This window comes from Pogona vitticeps, chromosome 1, assembly GCF_051106095.1.
Source record: "Pogona vitticeps strain Pit_001003342236 chromosome 1, PviZW2.1, whole genome shotgun sequence".
Taxonomy (NCBI): Eukaryota; Metazoa; Chordata; class Lepidosauria; order Squamata; family Agamidae; genus Pogona; species Pogona vitticeps.
In genome coordinates, this window is record NC_135783.1 from 29,627,591 (window position 1) to 29,645,719 (window position 18,129).

The 18,129-nt window shown below is 40.7% G+C and overlaps 1 protein-coding gene across 3 annotated transcripts in view; it reads left to right on the forward strand.

The window, feature by feature from the left end:
- Positions 1-18,129, forward strand: part of RPS6KC1 (ribosomal protein S6 kinase C1) — a 126,974-nt gene that overhangs the window by 55,333 nt on the left and 53,512 nt on the right. For all 3 annotated transcript variants that reach the window (XM_020794630.3, XM_020794629.3, XM_078382945.1), the window contains 2 exons: positions 6,071-6,192; positions 11,001-11,093. In XM_020794630.3, coding sequence (XP_020650289.3) covers positions 6,071-6,192; positions 11,001-11,093 — 215 coding nt within the window. The remainder of the gene's footprint in view (positions 1-6,070; positions 6,193-11,000; positions 11,094-18,129) is intronic.

Genomic DNA, 18,129 nt, shown 5'->3' on the forward strand with positions numbered 1-18,129 from the left:
CTGGAATCCTTCTCAGTCTCTTCACTCTGTCTTTCATGCTGTTTTGGGGTTTTATCGGAACAGCCTGAGAAGATGGCTGTGGAAAAAGCCTCCTCTTATTTTTCTAGTGCTGAAGCTTAAAGATGGAGTACTTTTGGCATCATTTTGGATTTCCCCCCTTGGAACTGGGAAAATGTTGCTTCTCTCTCTCTGCTCCACTCCATGAATCAAAAGCCCGGATTTTTACAACACATAACTTACAAAAGGAAGACAAAATAGTCTCTTGCCAGTTTAGCTGGCTTGAAATACTAGCCTAAAGAAGGATGATTGTGGAAAGTAATCCAGGTTGGGTTTTGAGAAACATACAAATGAAGGAAAGATTCTGCTTCTCTCTGGAAGATAAGAACTCTACTCAAACCTTTATCCAGTGATGTGGAAACTGTGGTATGGCTTATGTGTTGTTATGGAACATGCATGTGTGAGAATTAGAGTCATTTGGAAAAAGACCCACTTCAACATAAAACATGCCTTCCTGAGTTAGACTAAAGCTTTATCTAGACCATAGGTTCCCAGAGTGGTCTATATGGACCCCCAGGGGTCGATTTCGACTTGCAGGGGGTCAGTGTCAGAGAGAGAAAAAACTGGGGGTGCATGAGATGTAAATGGGGATTTGCGTGAGCAGATCCCATTAGGCGGATCATAATAAATATTTAGGCAATCCGTAATTACACCGAACACAGATTCTGTGTACATAATATTTCATAATATTATTTAATTAAGTACTATGTACTATCTGTATTGTGGTGGGCTACATTCATGTGTAAGTTTGTAAAATTATTGGTAAAGTTTTATGGTAAATGTTGGTGTGTTGTAAATGGGATTGATGACGTTTTGTCATTTCTCATTACTGAGCACATACATAGGTAGGCAGGGGGTCTACGGAAAACAAATAAGTGGGCGAGTGGTCTATGGGGCAAAAAGGTTTGGGAACCTATGATCTAGACCAATATTCTGTTCCTATGGTAGACAACCAGATGATTTTTGGAAGACCACAGGTAGTGGAATAACACCTTCCTCATTGCTGATGTTGGACAACATTTTAGGAGACCTGGGCTCAGATATCCATTCAGCCATGAAATACACTGGATGGCCTTGGTCCAATCACACTTATTCAGCCTGACCTCTGTCACGGTGTTATTGTGACAATGCAGTAGGGTGGAGAAGAACCATATGCACTACCTTGAGTTTTTTCGAAGAAAAGGAGCATGTGTGTAGATTAAAAAAATACATAGCTGTCATGGCTAATAGCCATTGATAGCCTTTTCACCCACGTCATTGGCCTGAACCATAAGTAGTCTTTGAAACAGCACTTCAGAGCAATGTGAAGGTCTAAAGCTACATCTACTGTAAACATCATGTAAAGAATGGAAGCAGAGTGCTTTCTCAGGCTATGCTGCATTGTGTGTGGAGCTGAATGGCCATGATACTGAAGGTTATAGCTTGCCCTCTGAACACACAAGGTGAAAAGATCCCTGTAAAGTGGAGCCAAAGAAAAGGATAGAGCATTCTGGATTATAAAACAAGTACCTGTGTGGAGCAGAGAAATTGATCTCAGAAAGGATTACAAGGAAAAATCTGGGCAGGTTCTGTGGAATAATCTCATTGAACACAAGCATGAGGGATGTTGAAGTAGAAAGAAAGAATAGTTAATACCGGGATGCAAGAACTCATTGGTACTCTGTTTTGTGTGAGAAAGATGTGAGTCTGGACTTTGGCTGGGTCATAAAAGAGGAAACAATATTTTGGCCGTGTGAGAATGAAGAGGAAACTCAGGGAAGTGCCTCATTACTTGAAGTTATTACTTGAGTTTGCTGGCCATGCATGACATGAGCTGCACAGTGCAAGATAATAAAGCATCATGGTTCAAAACATAAGGGGTTCAAGGTTGTATCTAAAGCATTTGCTCTGTTAATGGGTTGGAAATCATCAAGACAAGCCACATTCCTATACAAGCCTGCTTGGGCTTTGAGATTTTCATGGAAGACTGTCTTCTAGTCCTGCTCACCCCAGGAGCCTGTTTGATAGGATTTGACTCCATTCATTTTTTTTGGACCGCAATTTGAAGAATCTCATAGCCAGTGGGTTATTGAGAGTCCAAAACACCCACAGATGTTTCCTGCCTTTTGGGTCTTAACAGAAGATGTCTTCTTCTAGGCTCTGGAACTGTTTGCCAATGGAGATGGGTCTTCCTTCTCCATGTTGTTTTTTTCACCAGCAGGCAAAGATCTTTTCATGTAGATAATTTGATAATTAAGTTGTAGAAAGGGTCATTTAGCTGGGTGCTGTGATTGCTTTTATCAGTGTGTTTTACTTTGCACTTTTAATCTCTTATTTTTTGAAAACTTGTCTTGTCTTTCTTTCTTTTTTAATTGTTAGTTGCCTTGAGTGCCAATTCTGGGAGAAAGGCAGGATTTAAGTCAAATAAATAGATAAAATAAGATGACCAGTCTTGAATTAGCTGCATGGTTACTGGGCAGTCAGGCAAGCATTTGCATATTTCTGTTACCACAGGAGCAACTCCTTTAATCCAATCAATGGAGGAGTACCTGCGCACCTACTCTGACCTCATCATTTGGGAGAGAACCTGCAATTGTAACATCAAAGGTCCATTAACAATGCTGTGATTCAAATGCTTTCTCTAAAAAACCATCAGAATGATGCTGAATATCAGTGGGGAGACTAAGTGATTTTTTTAGATCATGTAACCAGACCATTTCTTTCTCTCTTGGTCTAGCAACTTCTGCCTACCAAAGCTCCTAATCTTTATTATGTTATTGACACTTATTGATGGTCAAATTCTACTTTCCTCAAATGGCCTCTCCTGAATAAATGACTTCCATGTGGAGGGTGCCTCATCCCGCACTTGCCATTGTTGAGCCCTGAAGCTTCTGCTTTGAAATTAACAAGCAGAGTTCTTTATTGATAAAACAAATTGATCGTTTCAGTTGCTGTTGAAGCCTACTAAGGAAAGGAGTTGACACATGCAGAAAAAAATTAAATTAAAAATAAAGTAAAATTCAGTTTGCATCATGTTTTCAATTATTGTGCTTTATTGCTTTTTGGCTAGCTGAAAAGTAGTTTTAAAAATTAATATCCCTTACTTCCATAGACAGGATGAAGATGCAAAGCATTAATTTTACAATAGCTGCTAAAGGGCAAAAAGTTTGCATGTTAAAACCCACAAATAACTGAAATTTTTGTAGCAAAACATCATTTACATATCGTTTTAATTTCGAGAGTTCTTCCATAGGTGAAATATTCTGGACTGAACATATCAACATATTGTATTGATGACATTCTCTGTTTAAATATTTATTATATTATATAGCGAAATGAGTGCATGTTGATCTTCTCTATAATAAAGAAGGACCTCAGATCTGATGAAAACCTACACAGAAAGCACATGTAGTAATAGGTAAATAGCCTAGGTGCAAATCTTATCTTTCATAGCTGTATAACTATAAATGGTAAGTGTCATTTGTACATATACACACATGATTGTAGTGCTAGGTGGCTAAGTGTAATCATACCCTGGCAGAGCAGCACTGAGAGAGTATTGGGAAAAATAAAAATGGAGCGTAGACCCAGCTCCTCAGGCCACTGTTGCACATTGCCACCATCAACTATGTCCTTAGATGCCTACTGACAAAGTAGCATCTCTTCAGGTTTGTTTCAGAGTGTCCACTTGCCTTTCTATTTACCCAAAGTGTCCGCTAGCCCTCATCAGGGGTTTGGTAATTCAGTGAGAGTAGGCATGTGAGGAGGGGAATATTTTAGACCCTCTATCATCTCATCATATGGAGACTTGTCTGAAAGAGTGGACGTCTATGCCCAAAGGCCCTTCATATGGTTACATACCTTGATTTTCCAGGGTTCCCACACTTTTAGAGAGGCCCTTTATGTCAAGAAGTCTCTTCTATTAAGACTGTAACTTGTTGCATGAGGAGAGCACTGCCAGAGAGAAGGGGCCTTGGGCACTCTTATCCTAATATGTTTAAAGTAGAAGAAGTACTGAACACTTGAATAAGGTTATTGCATGTACCAGCTGTAGGCAGCCTGATGGTCATGTAACAAATGCAGTAGTTCTGTATGAGGCATACTTTGTAGATGCAGAGGAAATGTATTTTCTCTGCTTAGTGTTTTGTTTTCTATTCAAAGACAGTGAATTTTAACCTGTGGGCCAACATAATTTAAAAAAAAACTCTTTCTCTCTTTCACACACACACACATACACACACACAAATTCTTTAACATGCAAGATGGTTCCGTGGTGGAAATGAGTGCTAGAAATGGTTAGAAGCTTGTAATATGTTGCATAGTGGCTGTCTGGCTCCCCCCTTTTCTTTTTTAATATTCTGTTTGCAGTAACGGTGAACAGAGCATCTCAAAATAACCACTTTCGCATTGCAACAAACACATCATCATTTGCTTAAAAAGAGTTATAATTACAGTTGACGAAGCATGGCCACCATAAAAATGCATTAGTTTAGCTTGACACATTAATTACCTGTTTTTGCAGATGTTTTTATATATTGTTGTGCGAACAGTTTACAAAATAATTACAGGAAAGTCATATGGAAAACAAGCTAAGGGGGTGGTTTCTCGCCTAAATATTTTCATTCATGTGAATTTGTCTGAGGCACAGCTGCTGTATAGCAAATGGAGAGAGAGAGAGAGGGAGAGAGAAAGGGGGGGAGAAGGATGGGGAATCTCGAAGGGTTTTTATTTGAAGGTCTCTGTCATCAGCATTACCACACTTTTTATATCTTTCTTCAGAGGAGGTTAGTTTTTTAAACATTTAAAATGACATTGCTGCTTTTTAAGAAATCTCACTGATTTAGGTGAAAACTTTGATCTTTATCAAACGAAACACAAATATCTGCTGGTATCTGGCAAAACACCTAAATAGAAAATGAGCATTTTGTTTGAAGTGGGATGACCTTGCATGGTCTTGCTGTAAAGAATAATTAACAGCTTTAATGCCATTAACACTTGTGTTTCTAATGTGTTTTCTTCTCTAAAAGAGCCCTCAAAGCATAACAGTTCCAAGGTGTATTTAAAAGTAACGGAGGACCATGCAGCCTATTGAAGATCTCGTGATATGTGTTGGAAATACGAATTTTAACACTGGAGAATTATTAACAATTTCTTTATTTTGTGTTTGATGTTTGTGTAGGAATAGAATCAGAAGCATTCCTTTGGCTTATGTAGCACGTTAGCCATTTCATATGCAAAAGATACATTGTTATTAGCAGCTAATATCTGTAGTACCATCTAAAAGGAATATGCTGCTCTTTTAGGGTGTGATCCCGGTTCTAGGAAGATGCTAATTTTGTTTGGTCAAGCCTTGCATTGCCGTCATGTGACCCAAGAATATCTCATGAAACAGTAACTCTCAACCATCTGCATCTTACATTTGAAAGTCACTCATTCAAAGACCCTGAGTCCCACTATGTGAGGAACAAAAAGCTGGCATTTCCCAAGAAGGACCTGTATTTGTTTACAGAAATCCTCTTATTGTATTTATCATCTGTGGTGAGTTGGTGGGCAGAAAGTAGAGAGAATTAGGTGCAACATCAGACGTTCCAGAGTTACCGGTTGGCATGGCCAAAGATCACCAAATGTTAAAAACATGGCAAATAAAGTCATCTGAAGACACCACATCACTCTTACGGGTGTAGGAATAGAGACTGAGTGAATTCTTTGTTGTGAAAATCCTGCATCCTGCCTACATGGCAGTTGTGTTCTTCCATCAATATGTGTATCACTGGCTGAGCACCACTGTCTTAAAACACACACTCTATTGCCCTACAATTGCAAATGCATAGGTGACATGCTGAGGACATTTTGGCTACTTTTGTTTATCCTTGTCTTGGGGAGTACCCAATCAACTTCCAGTAGATTCCAGCTTGCTCAAAAACATAGCTTAAAAACCACTGACTTGAACTGAAAATGCAGGGAGACCAAGAAATAAAGGAAGTTAGGTAATTTTGTTGGGCTTGTAATAATAATACTCTTTTATGACACACAGGGGAGTCAAGTCCAACCCGTCGTGAAGCAGTAAAGAGGAAGACTTCAGAATATCTGATGAGAGCAGAAAAAATTTCCAGTCTCTACTGTAAACCCTCTTCAGAAGACGGTGCTGTTTCTGGGGTAGGTAGTCCTATATTTCCAAAAATAGCTCACATTCTCTTGGGTTGTGTGAGTATAAATGCCTCCATATTTGTGTCCTTTACAGCTGTTTTCATCTCCTTAAAATTAACAGAAAGAGAATTAATTATTTCATCTATGGAAATGTATACAAACATGGAACAAAACATAGACTTCAAGCAGGAAAAGCCAATTGTGTTCTTCCTGTCGTTATTTGGTTCATGGAGGTCCACTTATTAATTCATTTTTAGCTTTGGAAAAAGGAATGCAGTATTAAAAATTACTAAACAATGATAAATCCAAAACGAAAAGATTTGAAAAGAAAGATCAGAGTTACAGTAGCTGCATCATTATCTTAGCGTGGCCTTGAGCAAGCTGCACAGTCTCAGGATGCCCCCATAGCTCAGTGGGTTAGATAGGGGTTGGGAGTTCAATTCCTCCTTGCCTCCTTGACCTCCATAGGGTCCCTTCTAGCTTGCGGTTCTAGATTATTATTTTAATATTATTGTTGTATTTGTCTACCTTGAATGCTTTTTCAGTGGAAGTGGTAGAATAAGTACATAAACAAGTTGCTAAATAGAAATTTCCCTTGGCATGAATTTCCATAGGATTAATATTATTTTTCTTTATTCAAGTTTACTACAAAAATTACTGCAATTTTAAATAGCCTTAAGACTTGCTGTAAATGATAACAATAATAACAAAATACCTGTGAAAGTGTAAATGTCCTTCCCACGAAAAGTAGTTTATTGGTTTTTATCTCCATGACATCTAGGTTCTTTGACAGAGCACTATGAAAGTTTGAGAACTCCTGTTCCATAAGATGGCGAAGTGGTCATCTATGAATAATAATAATCTTCTCTTTGTTTATTTTATTTACAGTGGGGTCTCAACTTACGAACTTAATCCGTATTGGAAGGTGGTTCTTAGGTCGAAAAGTTCTTAGGTCGAATCTGCATTTCCCATAGGAATGCATTGAAAACCATTTAATCTGTATCTGCTCTTTTCCGTCCATAGAAACTAATGGGAAGCTGCTATTCCTCCTTCTGCCACTAGAGGGGGATATTTTTTCTTTTTTTCCCCTTAGGTTCAGGAATCGAGGAGGAAGGCAGGGAACAGTTTGCAAAGCACTTTAGAAATCTTTTTTTTTCAACAAAGCCAATTTTAAATCATGTTTTAAAGCATGTTGTGCTGATTTTTTCAGCACAAAGACACACAGGCAGGCTTTTTAGGTGCTGAGCAAGCCTCCCCAAGCCTCTTCAGCTGATAGACGGGGAGAGGAGGGTGCAGGAGCAGGGGAAAATCACAAAATGGCTGCCAGGCTCCCTTCTGGGTGTCGGCTTTTAGCTGTTTCCTGCTCTTTTTCCTGCTGTTTGGGGGCTACCAAGGCCTGGTAAGTGACTTTCTTTTATTTATTTTTAAGTTTCTGACCCTTTTTTCCCCTCCAGAAGCCTCTAAGGGGAGGGAGGGGGCACTTTTTTTCCTGTACGTAACTCGAGGGAAGTTCGTATGTCGAGTCCTTATTTCCCTTATAGGACGGGTTCGTAAGTTGAATTGTTCGCAAGTAGGGTCATTCGTAAGTCGAGACCCCACTGTATTTAATCAATATACATAATCAGAATTGTGTGCCATCAATTCAGTTCTGACTTACGACAACCCTTTTCAGTGTTTTCTAGATAGAGAGTGCTCAGAAGTGGTTTGCCATTCCCTTCTCCCTGGCAAGAGTACAGCTTGCCCAAAGCCACTCAGGCTGGCTTTTTCCCCTGGAAGCACAGTGGAGAATCTAACACCTAATCTCTGGCTCTGCAGCAAGATACCTAACCCACTCAGCTATGGTGGCATCCTGAGGCTGCGCACCTTGCCCAAAGGTCATCCAGGCTGACTTTTCTGGGATGTACAGTGGGGAACTGAAGTCCCAATGTACCACGCATTTTGTCTAAAATGATATATTTATAACTGCAGTATAAATGATTAAAATAGAAGCACTTTAAAAACGCTTTAAAATCAGTTTCTCAAACGTAATTTGCCAACTTGCCAGCATAGTCTGCCATTAAAAGCCTGGCCTGGCTTAGTAAAAAGATGATTTGTTCTAACAGGCAACTAAAGTGTTACCTGCTTGCTGCCTCTTAAATAGTAATGCAGGGAGAGGGTATTCAAATGGGCGATGGCTGCCCAAGGGAAAGGTGCTTTGGGGTTGTGCCAGGACAGTTATGGGGAAGTCGAGGAATCACCAGCAAGGCCTTGCCCAGTGACCTATAGACTGTAGAAGCCTTTATAAGGGAAAGTAATCTTCCAGATAGCCAGGCCCCAACTCATTGGGGACTTCATATGGCAGCAACAACAAGACCTTGACATTTGGCTTAGCAGCCAGTAGCAGAACTTGGACTTTTTTTTTTTTGCAAAACGTCAGCCATATTGATTAGGGGATTCTGGTACTTGTAGTCCAAAACTGCTTCCAAATAAGTGGGCTGCAGTCCACCAAAGCTTATGCCGACTTAGACTAATTGGTGTTTAAGACTTGTCCTTGTTTTTGTAGCAGTCCACATAGAAAAACTAACTAACTAAACATAGAAAAAAGTAACCATCCCATGCTGTGACTGCTAGGCAGCCACCACAGTTACTTTAACAATATTAATTGCATTTTCATTATGATGCCATCTTTGAGCTGATCATCTCTTTGGCATGTCTTTCTGAAGGTAGCCCTTGTTTACATTTTTTGGGGGACTGGCACGCCTCCCACTTTACTTGGAACGTGGGCGTTGAGACATCTTTAACGAATCTTGACATTGACCTTCCTTGGCAATGGCCAGAATCAACAACAAATAAAATAAAAAAAAACATTAGACCCCCAGGACTTTCCTGTTCTTAGTTTGGAAGTCTTTTGCTTCAGTCACACAAAACTGTGTGTGCTTGCCGATGATTTCTCTTCTGAAACCAATGTTAAAAGTTCCGCACTTCCTGTCTGTCTACATTTGTATCATGGAAGGACAAAAAAGGGCAAATGAGTCTTTTATCTTACTTTGAAGAACCCTAAGAAAAGTTCAAGGCAGCTACTTGCTGTGAATAAGAAAAAAAAGGGGAAATTAATCTAACTGAATGGCAATTACCTTTTACTTTTGAGCCAAGACCTTTTTTAAAAAGAATGGGGGGTGGACATGGGGGAAAAAGCCGTTTCTGCAGTACGAGTCTTATATAAGCTGTGGAGGGCTTTTGATATTTTTTTTCTTCTCTTCTGGTGGGCTGAGGCAGAAGGTAAAACATGCATGTGGGTGGAAAAAAAGTAACACAGACCTCAGCGATGGAAAATTGTTTTGTCTAGCTCTATTCACAAAACGCACTCCTTATTTTTAATATAAAGTTTGAAATGTTAGATCAGGTATGTTGGCGGCGATAGCCCGATTTTAAAAAAGTAAATTGATTTCCAGAGTGAAAAGGATTTTTCGCTATGACTTTATTACTGTGATTATTTGCCATTAGTGACATGCCTCGTATATTTTCAGACTTAAAAACAATGTTCTGAATCTCTAGACTTCTGAAATTATTTCACTTGCTCCATCATAGCCAAACCAGTTCATAGGAAAGCTAGGCGAGAATTATCTCAGTTTTTCCCTCCTCGTTCTGAACATTGGCTGAAATCTTAGTGGGGTAAATTTATGCCGCATAAACTGGATGATGTCATCACCCTACAGCAGGAATATTTAACCTAAAGATCCTTTGCCTCCTCATTTCTGCTGACGGGATTGGAACTGCTGGTGGGAATTTGACGATTTTTGGCGATTAAAGAGTACTCCTACAGCTCCCAAAGGCTTTCCCAGGGCAGAAGGGAGCCCTGGAACCGGAAAGGTAGAGGATAGGAAGCTTTAAATTTAAGTAAATATTCCCATTGTCAGATGACGATGCTGTGGTGGAAATTTATGCCAATAGGATTTCAGCTATTCACTGCTACCCTTCACTTGTCAAGCAGCCTAAAGATAGGCAACTTTGTGCCCTCCAGGTGTTTTGGACTACATCTCCCGTAATTTCTGATCCTTCTCTTTGCTAGCTGAGGCTGATGGCAGAAGTAACCCCAAATTTCCAAACCGCACCTGGTTGCCATGTGTGAACTGTGTGAAGAGAACATTGTGAGGCTATGAGGAACAGTCTTGTTGCCAAGTTTTTTTGAATAATACAGACAGTTCATGAAAGCGTGGTTGGTGAGGGGCATTGATTTGCAAACATTCTGGAAATCACTTAGCTGTGCTTCTTTTCAAAATAAAGTTCAATGCAACCTTTGCCAACTTGGTGTCTGCTAGGTGATTTGCAGCTACCATCAGTCCAAGGTCAATGAGTGGTCAGATATTACGGAATTTGTAGTCCAACAACATGTAGGAGGTGTTGTATTGTGGAAAGCAGATTTATAGAATATTTCAACTGAATTGCACAGAATATTATGCACAGCTGCCATCTATGTTCACGACTCTATTTTTCCTTCTCCTCCTTTAGACTCAAAGTGGGGAGTGGTACGATTCCTGAGCTGCCTTCCATGCACAAAGAAATGGGAGACTGTCTCATTTGTGAATACATTTCTTAAAATATTAATATTCCTTTTTGCTGTATTTCCATTTTCAGTGTCCATGCAATTTATTTACTCTCAACTTCTTCGTCGTCTTCTCTTTTTTGCATTAAGGACAAACAGCAAACTTCTTTCATCTCCTCTCTCTCTCTGATTTATGGTAAATTTAGTTTCCTTCAGCCTGGCATTTGCTTCAGCAGGCAGTCTTCCTTCAAGTACCACCCTGATTGATGTTGTAATCTTTGATATCTTCCATTAGCCTCCAGGATCACTAAGTTCAAGGCCCTCTTGGAACCTAAGGAGCCCTGCCGAGGAACTGAAGGCCTTTAGAGTCCTTGGGGTGATTGACAAGGTAATTCTTCAGTGTCTCTTCAAGAGTTCAGTCATAAATCGACTGCATGCTGACATTCTGTCTTTGAAGCTGCGGATCTTAAGGATATGAAACAAAGGGGGAAAATGACTCAAATGCATCTGCACTTTAAAATAACAAAAGTAGAAGGGGGAAAGAAAAGGCTTTTATCTAAGCAATTCATGTAAGGTCATGCAAAATATATTTCAGCTAAAGAATAAGGCACATGTTTGGTGCCATTCTCTGAGAAGGGCCCTGTTTAAAATAAAATAAAATGAAATAAAATAAAATAAGATCAATGCTCTGATTACTGTGTACTTGAAAATTAAAATAAAATAAAATATGTGACAGTAAGTTTTCAGACATCTCCGGTGAATGACAACTTCGAAAGAATGCAGGATGAAAAACAGTGTAGCCAGTTGCACAGGTAAGATGGCACCCTCTAGTTAGAAGTCAGCACAAATGGTGACAAACAAGCTTTTAAATATTGCCTTTTCTTTGGCCCCTGTGTTGGATAAGGCTGCAGCGTGCAATAAATTAAATTCGTACCCATTTCAAGCTTGTCTTTTCAACATTTTGGCTGAAATCCTGTTGCTTAGCATAGCAAGTCTCACTAGAGTAGGCCCATTGTATCAGTGATGATTTGGCGAATCAGTTCCTCTGTAAGTTCCATTGATCCATGTGGGCATATTCCAGTTGTGATTTACTTTAGTATAGCAAGTTGCAATTAGAGTAGGTCCATTTGAATCAAGGGAACGTACAAAGGAACTGACTTACTAAATTCCCACTGATTCATTCAACCTACTCTAGTTGTAACTCACTACATAAGCAACAGGGTTTTAGCTTTTCCATCTCTTTTCTTGAGATGATGATGAAACAGCAGCAGTAGCAACTTTCCAAGCTGTGGTTAAGCAACCTGTGCCTGCAATTCAGTGGGTGGAGTTTGCTTTGTCAAACTGGCTCATGTGGAAGTGATTTTCTGACATGAGCCAGCGTCTTCCAGTGTAATAAGTGCTTCCACTGGAGCTCTTAAAATGCGTCTAGCATAAGCATGCATACGGGTAAGCATCAGGCTGGAATTTGTTCATTTGCTTGGAGATTTTAACATAGTTCTGAAGAAGAGATCCTTGATTCTGGAACATAGGGTTGTCCCTAAATTTGCACTGATGTCCTGTTGCAAAAATTTTTATCACTGAGCATCAGGAGAATTTATTCCACCTTTAAAGCATCCATCTATGGATCCAGAATTGCAAGTATCCTAAGTATCTTGTTGTTTAGTCATTTAGTTGTGTCTGACTCTTCATGACCCCATGGATCAGAGCATGCCAGGCCATCCTGTCTTCCACTGCCTCCCGGAGTTGGGTCAAAAGTATCTTAAGCCACCTTAACATTGCGTTAAAATATGTTGGAGTGGCTTTCCTATACACCTCAAATTCAGGGCTACACTTGGATCTTGTGCAACTCACAGCTTAGGGAGGCCTGGCTTGTCTCCTCAGTATTGGTTTCATATCACCTTTCGAGGAGACCCTGTTGCTGTTCCTGTCAAAGAGGTGATGTCTTTGTACTCCTGATACCTCCATTAAGTCTCAACTGCTACTCTTATCACTTATAAAAATGTTTCTGTTTATATCTGTAGTGTGCGTATTTGTCATTAGTGGGTTTTTTTAACATGTTGTGGTGAGATCTGTTGAACGTTTCTGTAAGAAGTAGAATTTTTCAATAAATACATATAGCAAAAAGCTGCCACAATTCTAGTGCAGGAAGAAAATAACTTCTCACCCTTCTGACTGGACCTTGAGGAAAACCTGGGGTTTTTGACTAAAGATGGGCATGAACTATCAGTTTGGAAGATTGTGCTGGTTTGGCCAATAGCTGCATAGCTGATTCGCAGTTCAGTTCCCTGCCTCCTCAGGTGGTCACCCACTCAGAAGCAGCACCCAGAGGAGGCAGGGAAGCCAGGGCACTGCTTCTGAGTGGGCACCCGCTGGAAGGGGCCGGACGCTGAACCATGGATCAGCTGTGTGGCTGTTACCTGAACCGGTGGTTCGTGCCCATCTCTACTTGTGATATCAGTGTGTGGATGTTATAAGTAAGTCAAGGAGAATAAAAATGAAATTGGAAGTGGTGTTTCTTTTCTATTCATCTCCACTGCATCCTCTTTCGAATTTAAAATGTTAATGGAGGAAACTAGGAGGAAAACTGTGCCTGACCTTTTTTAAAAAAATATTTGTTTGGAAACTTGGATGAAATTCCTGTGAATCCCCATATAATCTAACAAATAATAGCAAACTAGATGGGGTTTCTTTAAGCTAATTGAGACAAGAATAGCTACTGTTAGAATGGTTGTTATTTTAATACTGTCACTTGTATCTTTATCTAATGACACTTGGGTGGTATACTAATGAAGCAAAGGCTGTTTGAGTTATCAAGACAAACATCATTTGGCACATAGTTCACCAAGCTTTGGTGGGATTCCTTGAGAGGCAGTGCGTGTATGTTTCAGTATGAGTGGGATGTACGTTTTAAAAGAATGGTCAATTGCTGTCATATAGTCAGTGTGTGGCCTTGAATATAACTAGTAATTTCTCTTTTTCTCTTGTGATGTGTGATGCATTAAACGTGCAATACTAAGAGACCTTTCAGTAGCATCCTGCTGCCTGAATTATGAACTTCAGAGCACTTAGATTTGAGTCAATTTAGTTCCATTTCCTTCAGTGGCGTGAGGGCAGGCTTGTAAGTCAATGTTTCCCCCCTTTTCATCTGCTTACATCTGTTCATAAGGGTCTGATCTAGTTTGGTGTTTCTTTCATTGCATATTTATTAAACAGCCTAGATTCCACAAGCCATTTGACCAGCTGATGATAGCTTTCAGCTGTGTATACTTTGCAAATCTGTAAGACGATGGGACCGTCCAGGAACTGCTTAACCTTCTAATCCTTCACCAGGAGGGATGTTGCAGATAGCTGTTAAGTCTTGGGGTGCGGCCATATGTGGGATTCATCCATTGTTGGAACACAGATCAGAAATATTTGTGTTATAACAAGACAACACTAGACTTCCTTGGTTGGTGAAACGCTGGCAGTCAGCAAAGTGAAGGCAATGCTCCCTGCCTTCGAGGCCAGCCTTGCAAACAGAGAGGAAAGGACCCAAGATCAGCAAACACAGGGCTTGCCAGGCGCGCATTCTCTTTCTCGCTTCCTCTGTTTTGCTGGCAGCGGGGAGGGGGCTAAATTGCAGCCAATGAATGTACATTTTGCTGCCTAGAGGTGATCTGTGCTGCAGAAGATCAGGCAACGGGGTTTGGCCGGGAATGGCCCACTGAGGCCACCCTAGGCTAAACCAGCTCTATTCTGATCATCACAATTCTGCTATATTATTATATATGGCAAGAGTGTTCCAAATCAGAGCTTGGAAAGTTCCTTTTAAGAAGAATAAATATAGTGATACGTTGAAGACATCCCTCACCAAGTAAGGTCATGGGTCCCTTTCACAGATGGCTTCAGCATGTCATTGTTATATTCATTCATTTTAACAAGGAACTTTCCAAGCACTGTTTGAAACCTCTGTGTGTTTTGTTTGTAAGTGTGAGAGTGACTGTCAGCATGAGAGAAAATAAATTTGCATTTTAAATTGAATCTGCCTTTGTTGAATAGGCTCATCATCAAACTAGGAATTCTGTATCACAGGATATAGTGAAGACTGCTAAGTTGAGGTTCAATCTTAGCTAGCCAAGATGGCTAAGGGCTGGCTTGGCTGACACTAAGCCAGGTAAAACTGTGCTGAATCCAACTCCCTCCTAGCAAAGGGATGTTGGAAAGAACTTAGGACAGCCCTAAGCCTGGCCTAAGTTTGTGCTAGCCCAGTGGCTGTGAGTCTAGGCAGAGTGGGATTTGGCTTTGCATAACAGAGCCTCCCCTTCTCTACTCCTTTTTGGCTGTTCTTCCAGCTGACCTCAGTTGGTACAGCAGTTGTGTTAACAGATTCAGTTGTGCCAGCAGATCTGTGTGAATGCTGGTATAAGGGCAGTTGTGCCGACACAAGGGGCTTCTGCCCATTCCAAACCCCACTGCAGACAGCACAACTTCGAGTTTCAACTTGATTCCCTGATAACTTTAAAAGGAGAATGGGTGCTGGTTCATGGAGAATATGGACATCAGTGACTGTACATCCCCTTTACTATTAGAGAGCACATGTTTCTGAACAACAGTTGCAGGTGAATGTGAGACAGATAGAATACACATTTTGCTAGGGGGCTGCTGTACAGAACTAGTTAGCCATTGTGTGAAGGTAATATTGGTCTGATCTAGCATAACTATTGTTGCCCAGGCTGGCAGGCCACAGTCCTGGGCAAGACTTGAAATAATAACACAACACATGAGCACTGGAAGTACAACAGTCCACAACTTTATTGGTAACAGCTGCTAATAGTACTGGTGCTAGCATGGAGGACAGATCAACATCAATTGACCCATCTGCTGACTGATGTTATAACCAAGGTAACTGGAAAATTGGGTTAACCATGTGGGTGTCTGCCACTTTGTGACCCCTTCCAGCACCCAGTTCATGATCTTCTGAGCTGAACCCTGCTCACTTAATCTCCCTCTACCCCACTCACTTAACGAGCATCCACCATGGAGGGTCAAGCACCTGCCTGACCCTATCCCCATCTGACCTGATCAGTCCTCATATGCTTCCAACTGCCACAGAGGCAAGTAGAAGATTTGGGGACCAAATGGCTGCTCTCGGCCAGCGTCCCATATGAATTCGCAGAGGAAGATTGGATTTGAATCAACCAATCCGGACTGCTTGTGGGAGGAGACTCCTGTCCCAGACCTACCTGATAGGTTGGGGCCACCATTGTAAGATCACACTGAACTGCACCGCCTCCTGAGTAGAAGACGATTGGCAGCCTCCAAAATTGTGGTCACCATGGTCCCCTCACCTGTCTGTAGTCCCTCACTGGATGACAAATTTAGCCCCTTGGTAAATTGGGGGGGGGGCATTATTTCTTATGTGTTTAATTTCAAAGCAATGATCCAGCAGTAAAGTGTATAAAGGTATTATGTTGTATGATAAGAATACTGTACATTTCTACTCTCAATCTGTGGTCTTGGAAGCAACAGCAAGAATAAACTGACCATTTCTGATGTACGCTGGTGCTTCTCACGGAACACATCCATTTTTGTTTAAATAATATTGGGGCTCATAATTTGATTACTATGTCTGTTTCTGATTCCCAGATTTTCTAACAGATGAATAAATTTCAGGAAAAGATTCCTTTATGGTGCCTGTACTTGCTGCTTGTGATCACCAAACTGAATAGTAGCTTCGTGGTGTAAAGGACAATGAGATTCGAGATGTGGGATGTGGCAACAGCCATGCCCAGCTCTTTCTCAAACTAAATTAGCACTGCCCCTATTGGCTGTTACAAAATAAAGAAAAAATACATGGGAAGATCTGGTTCAAATTTTCTCACGTATAGCACATACTTTCGCCTTCAGTAATTTTTACATTGATGTAAAAGTTACTGAGTAACTGATGTAAAAGTAACTCTTACGTTTCTTCATTTTTTGCTTTCCACATAAATGCCCACACACATACAAGGGGGGGGGGGGACAGAAAGAGAGGAAGAGATCAAAGATCAAGAGAGAAAGAGCTGAATCTCTGTGTTTACCTCATTGCTTTTTAGCAGGAGATGCTTCTCTGCCTCATTACAGAGTTACAGTCATATCCTTGTGTGTTATGCAACTATTAGTGTGCTGTTTTTAATGTATGCATTTAACCTTTTAAAATTGCATGTTTAATTGCCCAGCTTCCTGCATACTTTGTGGTATGCAGCAGGATGCCAATAAGTATTGTGGGAAAATGGCACTCAGAAACTAGAGTGCATCTAGAGTGAGGTGGTAAGTCTGTAATGCCAAATAATCCATTTGGAATCCTAATGCCAGATAGGAAACTTGACTTCCCTCTACCACTTTCTGTCTGTACAGATGTTGGAACCTTCTGCTTACTCTCTGAGGGAGCATACACATTGCATTACTTAAGGAGTCTATATCGTTCTTTTTTCTTTCCTTTAATCTCTTCATTCAAGATCTTCATTAGAATCTGGCATCTTTGGCCAGTCACAGGAAACCAGACATCCTGGTTGTATTCACTGGTGATGCTTCCCATAGGGTCCCTCCAGATGCCTACCTTATTCTAGCAGAAAAAAATGTTTTCTCCCAAAAATGGAAGTAGCTTTTTTCCTGCTTCCCCCCCCCCCAGAGAAGAAAGATATGCAAAACTGAATATACATTTTCAATAGCCTAACAGCTTAGAAGAGTTTTGCATGGAATGGTATGTGTGGCCCCACAATTGGAAAATGACCCCCTGACCCTTAGCGTGTCCCCCATTCTGGTCCATTATGTGGTATGATGGACAGCTCTCAATTTTGCATGATCCAAAAGTCATGCTGCAAGACAATCCTGCTTTGGAAATCTGAAGTTATGAGGCCTGCAGTGTACAGTGGTGCCTCCCTTAGCGATGTTAATTCATTCCGAAAAAATCACTGCTAAGCGATAACATCGCTAAGCGAAAATAAAAAGCCCATAGAAATGCATTAAAACACATTAATGTGTTCCTATGGGCTTAAAACTCACCTTTAAACGAAGATCCTCCATAGCGCCGCCATTTTTGGTGCCTCTAAAGCAAGGAATCCGTGCCTGAAAACAGCGGGCAGCCATTTTGTTTACCCGGCGGCCATTTTGAAACCGCCAATCAGCTGGCCGAAATGGGGGCTTTGTGATGATTGCTTCCCTGCGATCATCGCAAAGTGAAAATAGTCCATAGGGAACATCGCAAAGCGATCGCTTTTGCAATCGCAAAAACATCGTCGCAAAGCGATTTCGCCGTAAAACGGAGCGATCGCTATGCGAGGCACCACTGTATTTTGGAGGGAAAAACCTATTGCAAAACCAAGTATACCTTTTTAAAAAACTGAAAAGCATATACAAAACTGCTTCAGCCAATGAGAAAATGCAGTCATGAGAAGTCCATGAGA